We start from the raw sequence: 9,953 nt of genomic DNA, 5'->3' as shown, positions 1-9,953 counted from the left end.
CTGGAGGGACTATGTCTCTCGGCTGGCCTGGGAACACCTCGGCATTCCCCCGGAGGAGCTGGAGGAAGTGTCTGGAGAGAGGGAAGTCTGGGCATTTTTGCTTAGACTGCTGCCCCCGTGACCCGATCCCGGATAAGCGGAGGAAAATGGATGGATGGATGGATGGATGGATGGACATCTGCATGTTAAAGAGAGCAGCAGGACCCATGGCTGCAGCCTGAAAGCTCCTCTCAGCTGACACTCTCCACTCCATCACCTCTCTCCCTCTCTCTGTCTCTCTGTATTCCTTCTGGGTCCATTAGTTAGGCTGATGGATGGCAGGGTTGGCAGGAAACAACAGAAAATCCACTTTCCTGCTGCTTTTCTGATCCAGATCTGACTCTCTGCCCCCTCTGGGTTGACAGAGGGGATCTAAAAAAAAAAAAAATGAGCTAAAATTTTTAAAGTACCAGTAACACAAGCCTGTATTTGTACCATACTTCGTCTCAGACTGCACTGAGAGAGCTTTGACTGCAGCCTGTGGCCTCTCAGGCCCCCGTGTTATTAACAGCTTCTATCTCAGTCCGTCTCTGATGGAGCTGCTCACAGAGAACATGAATAAGTCATGACAGAGCCAATTACTGTCTCACCTCGCATCAGTTCCAGGTCCCTGTTCAGGACTAAAAACAGTAGCTCAATGGAAATGTAGTTTAACCCTCTCAGAAGTTGAGGAACTTTTGTCCAAGCTTTAAAATAAAAATAAAAAATCTGGGCAGGTTTGTTACATGAGAGCATCTTCCTGGTTAATCCCTGCGCTTGACCCTGCGATAATTGATTATAAACATATCTACACTTTTACTTAAGGCTTCTTAAACCTGTGTAACATTCCCCCCCGCCCCATCTTCCTCCCCTAGTTATGATAGAACGTTAAATGTGCTAAATGAAATTCACAAAACTTATCATTAATTACTAATATTTTTAGATTTGCTATTACATCTTGAAACCAGCACTGGAACAAAGTTCAAGTAAAATTTGCAAAACACTGGGGGAGCAAATACAGTAAGTGCTTTAATCAGATTTTCATCTGGGTTTCATATTGTTAAAGTGTGTAAAGCTGTGATACAACCTGCTGGACTGGACGCTCAGACTCTTAATCCTGAACCCTGAACTCCACCTTTGTGCTTAAGTAGTTCTTACATTTTGCCTCAGATTTCTTCAGATAATTTGCATAAAATGTTTGTCTTGGTGCAAACAACTGAAGCTGCATTTATTTCTTTAAACTTTTCTAAGCTCAATGTCAAATGAGGCCAAACATCCCAGAGCTGTTATTCAAATGAGTCTGAGTGCTCTCTGACTAAAAAGGCCTTGTCTTTGCTTTTACTGCCTCCTCACTTACCGTGCACTCTGCCCAACACCAGAGACTTGACAGTGTTGAATTCTCCATCAGATGTCAGGTTGAAGTCCTCTTTGGCATTTTGGTCGATCTGAAAGCAGCGTGTTATTTGTACAATTACTTTCAGTGTTTTCTAATGTTAGAGCCCATAAGCATCTAACAAATGTTCTGACTTTGGTGACTGAGCAGCAGATACCCTGCATGCAAATCTCATGGCGAGTTCAACATAAAAGTTTGTATTTACTTTTGGAAGACCAAAACCCACCCGATTTTATGTAAATCTCTTGTAAATAGAAATATTCTTTGAGTACACTGCCTTCTTAAGCTTTTTACAGAATGCTGCTAAAGATAAATCTAATAACTGTGTGATGTAAAGTGATAAGATGAGATGCACCTCATATTTCACTCGAGCCACACAACAGCGAACCAGGAGGCTGCACTTAAGCATGACAAGGTCACCTTGTGTTTCATCTTACTGTGCTGATAATTATACACACATGCAGGCAGCCAGGTCCTGCTTAAATAAAGGAGATCCAGTAGATCCAGACACGATTAAGGCACTTCATATATGTGGCTGGTTTATTGTGGAGTTTGTCCCTTATAAAAGAATATAAACTGTTAGGAAGGTAGATGGGACTGCATATGTATGTGTCATTGTATTTGTGGTAGAGACTGGTGTCTTATTGCAGCTGCTGTGGCTGCAGGGTCAGAGCAGTGGTTTTACAACACATGCAGTCCGACATTATAAATCAGGAATGTGCATGAATACAAACATGAGTAAAAGTGTCGGTGGTGTCACACACTTAAGTGAAGCAATGCTCCGTGCTTCCTGGAAAGTTCTAAACTTAAAAACACTTTTGGCACAACTGAATCCATAAGCCACAGAACAAAGAGCTGAATTCCTGCTTTTCCTACAAAGATCTCATAATGGTAACAACATTATTTGTACCCCTTAGAAATGGTGATAAAAATAATGATGCATCGACCAGAGGACACTGGAAATGGCTGGTTTTCAGAGTGATCGGCCTTGACTGGTCACACCTTGGAGAAGGGGAGACCATGTCCAAATATACACTATAGTACACAGTGAAGGAATTAACTGGCTCCACATGAAGTGTATGTATATGTACAGTGTATCCAACCAGTGGTAAAACAGCAAATACACACATTTCAAAAAGAACAGTGTTCTCAGCAGGACTAATGTAGCAGACATTCTCCCCTTTCTATTAACTCTTGCAAACAAACATCCTTCCCATTGTGAAACATGGAGGAGACTCGGTTATTTATGAGGATGCTTTGCTGGATCCAGTAGAGAGCACCTTGAACCTGGTCCAGGGAACCATGAAATCAGAAGATTATCAAGGTATTCTGATAATAAACATACTGCCAAACGTTAGAAAGCTCTGTCCCAGGTGCAGGTCACTGATCCCCCAACAGAATAAACAAAACCTCCATCTAAAAGCACCAAAGAACAGATGAGAACTGGAGTTCTGACGTAGCCTGCTACAAATCCTGACCTTAATCCAGCGGAACAACAGAAAGACTCCAGGCTGTTGGATGTCTACAGAGGTGTTTGCTAACACATTAGCCACAACACTTTGGTAAACTGACAGATGTGTTGAGTCTACAGTATCAACAGAAACCGTGTATATACTGCAGTGTGTATGCGTTACCTGCACAGAGACAGAGTTCGTCACTCTCTGGATGGCAACTGTGTGTAGCTGTCCATTGGCCAGGCTCCTTGTGCTGCTCGTCAGCACTTCAGCTTCTCTGTTGTTGTCCAGCTTGTATCTCACCTCCAGCTTATCTTCAGATGCAACACACGCGCACAAACACATACACACACAGTTACCTTTACAGTTTCTCATAGTAAATGTACAGGACTAAACCCTCAGATCACTATCATTGCAAGTGAGCTATGACTCAGGTAACAATTTTTTTCCTGAAATTGTCTTTTCATGTCCGATAATCTTGGTTAAAGTAAGGACATATTTAATCTTCCAAAGATTAATCTGAATATTTTAAAGAAGTGGTTGCTCTATTATTTAAAATTTCTATATTAAAAAGGATAAGAGCTAATTCCCTATCAAGAACAGAACTAATTTAATTTAATCTAATTAATTTTCAAATATTCAGAGAATTATGAGATTTAACAAAAGCCCTGTGATATATTCTGAGTTTAGGTAAAAGAGGGGGAATACATTTTTTTCCACAGAAGGCGCTATATTAGTATAAATACAAAACAATCATATATCACAAACTAATTGGTTTGTACTGCTGCTCCGATAACAAGAGGCCCGACAGTAGGTAAAGGGCTTATGCTTGGGCTGAGGAGGTGGAACTGCAGTCAAAAGAAATGAGACATCTCAAGGCAAACAAGCGAAAGCTCTCAGGGATTTAATTGGATACTTCAGTTTAAGAGCATTTACCTGACGACTCCACGATCAGCACGTAGCCCCATCAGCTTTCTCTGAGTCATTAACACCAGGAAAAAATCCACTTGACTGCTAATCTAGCAGTAAAGTGCTGCTTTTATTAGACTCCTGGATGCTGAAAATGAAAGTTTAGAGTCAAAGTGCCTCCTACTACTTTTACAAGCCAAAGCCACAAGATAATTATTGGACTCAAAAGTTTTCTGCTACTTTTCAGAGGCATAGTGACCTCCCCCATTAACAGCCCACTAAATCTTTATTCTCTCAGTGAACACTTTTTTAGCCTGAGACAAAACATAATAGCCGACGCAGCTGGACAGATTAAAAGGCAGTAGAGGCTGACGGGGTGAATCCAGGGAGAGGAAAGATCTGACACATCCTGATAGATCTGGTCAGGCTGCAGAGCAGTGGACGACGAGGAGGGAGAGAGGAGAAGAGGTTGATATTAGGAGAAGATGACAGAAATGGGAGAGAGCCAGGGAGGTGAGAGCCAGGGAGGAGATGTGATGAGAGGGGACTAATTGGAAAACGTTCAAGGAAGAAGACAAAGAGAGATGAAAAGGAGAGTGTTGAACAGACTTGTAGTCTCTGTGGTTTGGAAACTGTAGTTAAAAAGAAAAGAACAAAAAAGGAAACCAGAGAAAATTAACCAAAGCTAATGGGAGTAATTAGAGGCAAGAATCAGAAAAGCAGGATACGAAGAAAACTGTAGAGAAGCTGAAGAAAGGAGGGAAGAGAGTGAAACTTTACATACAAACACTGTTGAGAAAAACATTAATATTAATAAAAGCAACTGAGGAAAACAGGGCATTAAATCAAAACAAGTCACTCCACCTGTGGTTTGAATGTGAACCAAACAATAAAAGCATGTGTGCGCCCTCCTCACCGTACTCATTGATGAGCAGGGCCAGGTACTCTCTGTAGTGGGAGCTGACGTAGAGCAGCAGAGCCGGACTCTGGTTCGTCCTGAAGCTCAGGGAGACGTTCTCTCCCCTCAGGGTCGTGTCAGAGTAGATGGAAGACGGCAGAGCGCTGCTGTTCCTGATGAACTCATAGGGCTCCTTGAAGGTGTAGCTGACAGACGTGTCCGACTTGAAGCTGGCCGACACCTCTGGAGGAAGAGAGAGGGTTGTTTTAACATATACATTTCATTGTTGATTAACAGAGCTTCAGCTATGTAGTTACCAAATTACAAGATTAGACAACATGATTTGTATAACTAGGCCAGTTTGAGGAAGGAGCCAGAGACAGAAATGACCTTTTTCTCTTATTTTCACACACACGGGCAACTGCACCAACAGCTAGAACACCAAACAATCCACGCCAAACTTGAACTAAATACATCCCTATATGAAACATTAAATGTAATAATCTTATAAGATGACAATGCGCCATGGTTATAATTGTGTCTGTGCTTGTTGTGGAGCTCTTCTGCCCAATATGTAGGAAAATAATGAATGCAGATTACTGACAAAATGATAAGTGTTTCTATCAAAAAAGTTGCTAACTTCACCAGCTACAGGAAACCGTGTGTGTGTGTGTGTGTGTGTGTGTGTGTGTGTGTGTGTGTGTGTGTGTGTGTGTGTATACCTGTATGGCAGAAGACTCCAGCGTAAGCAGACACGCCACCGTCACAGTGAAAGCCGCTTGCACGCTCCACACAGTGGACCTCGTTTTTTTTTGTGTGTGTGGGTGTGTGTGTGTGTGTGTGTATACCTGTATGGCAGAAGACTCCAGCGTAAGCCGACAGGCCACAGTCACAGTGAAAGCCGCTGGCTCGCTCCACACAGTGGCCCTGGTTCAGGCAGAGCGAGCCGTAGCTGCTGCAGTGACCAGGGCAGCCAGGTCGAACCCCAGGTGTGATCTTCGCCCTCTCCTCCAGGTCCAGCGTCACACCGTTCAGCTGCAGAGAGCGAATGCAGCCTCGGAAGCCCTTCTGCCTGGATGCTGTGCCTCCTGATAACATAAAACCACTGCATGATTTTAGCATTCCATTTACATTTTAGACATTCAACCAGAGGCTTCCAGACAAAATAGGTAACAAATATCTGCTTCAACAGAGCAGCACATGCTCTGTCCTTGTTCATCCTTCCTTCATTCATTTCTTTGTGCAGTGACAAGTCTGTAGGTTTTCTTTCTCTCTGCTGTTTAATTTTTCCCCCTCCTGTCAGCTACAGTAGATCCACATGTCGCCTCTGCTCCTTCAGAAACTCCAAACTGTCAGCTCTTATGAAATGAATTGAATTGGCAACAAGGCATCAAGCTGTAGGTGAAAACTGTTTTGGGGACATAGCTTTCAATGGCTGTCTCTCTGCCTGTCTGAAAGCAGGATATGCTGCATATATTCACTTCAATACTGCAGTTCAAATTGTATTCAACAATGTGCATTCTCTCTGAAATCTAACATGGTCACCTACTGTTCACATAGTTCAAACATGACAACCTCCTATTTCTGCAGAGATTGCAGACTGAAACTCTTATTGTACTCTGAGCACAAATTTGGCAGCTTTTTTCTCTCGGAGCCTTAAGATGACAGCTTCCTATTGTTCAGCAGCAGAAGCTTTTCACACCGATAAATCACTGAGCTCTGTTAGATTCTTGTCGGCCTCCTCTCTCTGATTTGACTGGTGTGAATTATTGAACCAACTAAGCAACACAGGATATGAAACTTTCCTCAACATTTCATGTGACACAACACATTGAAGATTGGTTTCCAGTCTTAAGTCTTCTGAAAATAATTAACATTTGTGTTAAAACTGAGGAAACTATAAACTACAATTCACAAATGACACCGCTCTCCTGCATTCTAATAATGTGACCTTTCCTCATAAAGGCGCTGCTCACATCTCTTATGTAAATATGTAAATGTATTAGCATGTTAATCATAATCACAGCTTGCTTAACCCAGTCAATGCACCTAGTTTTCTGCACAATGATTCAGTTTATCTCGTCAGGAAAATGGCTTTTTTAAAATGTCTCCTCAAAAAAAACAAAACAAACCCCACAACATTTTGAATCAGGGTTTTTCCCCCACTAAATCTCAAACTGAAAAGAAACATTACCTTTCAGTAAATGACACATAAGGGCATTAGTATGCATGTAAACACTTTCACTACCTGTGCAGTTTCATCCAGAAAACCAACTCCAGTTACCCATCTGACCCCAACTCCAGGATGTTGAAATTCAGACTTGAAGAGGACGTCAGCACCGTCATCAAAAGGCACAGCAGAGGATGTACTTCCTGCACAACCGGGCCGAAAGGCTGCTGAAACAGTTCTACAGCGGAATCACTGAGTCTGTTCTCTGCAGTTCTATTACTGTTTGATTTGGTTCAGCAACCACACAAGACAGGAGCAAACTCCACAAAGAATCATCGGTGGCAGCCTGCCCTCCATGGAGGACCTGCTCACCTCGCGGGCCAAAAGGAGGGCAGAAGATCTCTGCAGACCCCTCACACCCCTCACACAGATCAGAACAGTGAGGGGTTAAAAACTTAACTTCAACATGGAATACAGTTTCCACAATAACAGTTTACCCTGAAACTGTTTTGAGGCCAGATCCACTGCGATATAAAGAATTTGTGATGTTGAAATCAAAAGACACCTCAACACAACAGTTTTTAAAATCTATGTAACTGTTTTATGCCACACCAGAGAGGGCTAGAAGAAAAAGCATAGCAGTCAACATGGATTACCAGCTCACCCTAACTTATGAGAACACTTGCTTAGATGATACATTTCAGGATGATCCATGATCAACACTGCTGCATTTCAAGGGAAGTGTGAAGCAAAGATCAAAGAAATCAGGAGGGAGCTTCATCTCCACATAGAGGCAGAGAAGAAGAAATTGTACAAGCACATCAGTGGATGGTGATGCAGCACAAATATATCAAGACTTAACTTTCCAAACAAGGCAACACAATAGATTATAAACCTCCACAAAAGATTCATTCTGCTTCATGGGTGAACGCATTCAAAATTGCTATGCAAGGATGTTTTGCACCCATAATACAAACAGCACTGAACAAACAATGCTATGGATTATAAATCCATGCGAGACAGTAACACGGCTTATTAAAACAATGGAGTCGACTGCCTTTTAAAAGCAAGGTAGGATTATGACTCATAAACCAGCGTACATTGAGGTTTGGCTTATGAATCTGTACAAACCTAAAAAGCAGATTATAACTGAACCAATGCTAAAGCAGTTTGCCACACAAATCAAGAAATAAATATAATGCAAGTGATAAGATGGTTCATTAATTTAAACAAGCCAGTGCTGAGAGCTGTGAATCCAAATAACACCAGATTTTATCTTACATGCTGTACATCTCTGGGGAGGAATTGTGGGCTCTGAGCTGTTCACAACAAGATATTGTAAATGTACAGAGGAATTCTGCACAGTCAACAGTCACACAACAACCTCCAAACAGAAGAGACAAACAGTATCGATGAAGTCTGCACTGGAGATTCTCAGCATGCTGATGGTAAATTACATAACTGCCAAGTGAATAACTGACACATTCAGATTCATTTACACCGAACTATTTTCTCACTGCAAGAAATTATTCCTGTTCCCTGGTGCATATATTTATATACTGAACGTGATTATTGGTCAGCGCTTAGAAACCACTGACTCAGCACTTTCATAGCCAATAGTGCTGAGTAGCTGGTGGCATTTAGCCAATACCAGTTTATCACTTTGCTATAGAACATATCCATCCCCTAGAGCATGTAGGGTTGTAAGAGGAGGTCAGACCTGCTTCTGTCCTGTGCCTCAGATCTCAATCAATAAGAAGTTTATACTGTAAATAAAGATTTACCTATACAAACATTTACTATACAGAAGTATAACTACTGTAAACAATATTTCCAGTGAAGCTCTAATGGTGGATTTGTTCTGATACTGGCACTTCACGTCTAAAAATTAAATATTCGGTGGCATTGTTATTCCATAAAACAGTCTGCATTAATAATTTGAGAGTTCTTTAACTTTCAAAAAAGTTTTTCAGTAATTGATAATGCATCTGTAGCTTAATCATAGCAGTGTCTGTCTCTGTGTTTTTTTTTTAAATACTTAACTGGGATGTAGCCAAATAGTAAACAACTGTGTCTGTGCAGTCTATACCATGGTTTTGTCAACAAAAATCATCCATGCCCTTCCATTTCTTCTGTATTCAGTTATCCCACATCTGACCTAATTATAGTACATGGCTACAGTACCTTTCTGTAAAATGCATTAATGAAAATGGTGAATGAGGTTTACTAAAGTGGACACACACACTGTTAATTGGTACTCAACAAGACTCCATTGTTATGCACAAAATTGAGTGCTGCTGCCTGAATTGCTAGTGCATCAGCCATAAACAGAAATCATCAAGACATATGCTACATAATGACATACTACAGAGGGAATGAGGAATATCCGTCACCACTGGACACTAACACACACACACAGCAGCAGCAGCATATTTGCTAAACTAAATGCAGTCCATAGCCTCAAAAATAACCAGTGAATTAATTCTATACAACTAAAAACTACACATTAGGAGCTTCACCCAGAGAAATCAGAAATGTGTATGCCTCTGTAAGATTAATTTGCAGGTTGCAAACACCTGAAAATAAACAAATTCTGATACAAACTGCTAATCCACCAGAACTACTGTTCACGTGCGTTTCCTGCTCACCTATGAACAGCTGACTGTTGAGCTGCAGGTGGAAGTGTCCATCTGCAGGAGCCTCCTGTGTGGCAGCAGGAAGTTCATCCAGTTGAAGCAAAGCCTCCTTGACGTTCCTCTCGGCTCGCACTCGATGCCACCGGTTGTCATTCAGCGGGACGCTCGACTCCACATGAACCTCCAGTGGCCCGTTACCCACATCGAAGGAGAAAACCACCTGAGTGGAGGCTAAAAAGAAAAGAGACATCAAGGTGCAGTCGGAGGGGGAACGCTGCATTTTTCTGAAAACAACAGAAGCAAAAACAGGGTGAGAAAGCAGATAAATCGATAATGTGGCCTGCAGACTTATTTCACAACACTAACATCCATCCACTTATCCTGAAGAGGGTCACAGGGGACGCTCAGAATTTAATAGTCCACTAACTCATCTAAATTTGGACACCTTAACTTCCTTAAGTTATTTTCAAAGTTA

The 9,953-nt window shown here is 41.7% G+C and overlaps 1 protein-coding gene across 1 annotated transcript in view; it reads right to left on the bottom strand.

Annotated features, from left to right (window-relative positions):
- Positions 1-9,953, bottom strand: part of LOC109967097 (contactin-associated protein-like 4) — an 84,299-nt gene that overhangs the window by 7,358 nt on the left and 66,988 nt on the right. Inside the window, exons 17-21 of the mRNA XM_020612452.1 lie at positions 9,491-9,709; positions 5,521-5,760; positions 4,691-4,915; positions 3,046-3,179; positions 1,376-1,463 (exon numbers count right to left, since the gene is read on the bottom strand). Coding sequence (XP_020468108.1) covers positions 1,376-1,463; positions 3,046-3,179; positions 4,691-4,915; positions 5,521-5,760; positions 9,491-9,709 — 906 coding nt within the window. The remainder of the gene's footprint in view (positions 1-1,375; positions 1,464-3,045; positions 3,180-4,690; positions 4,916-5,520; positions 5,761-9,490; positions 9,710-9,953) is intronic.

This window comes from Monopterus albus, unplaced genomic scaffold, assembly GCF_001952655.1.
Source record: "Monopterus albus unplaced genomic scaffold, M_albus_1.0 scaffold125.1, whole genome shotgun sequence".
Classification (NCBI taxonomy): Eukaryota; Metazoa; Chordata; class Actinopteri; order Synbranchiformes; family Synbranchidae; genus Monopterus; species Monopterus albus.
Note: the sequence above shows the minus strand (reverse complement) of the source record. Positions and strands in the feature narration are given on the sequence as shown.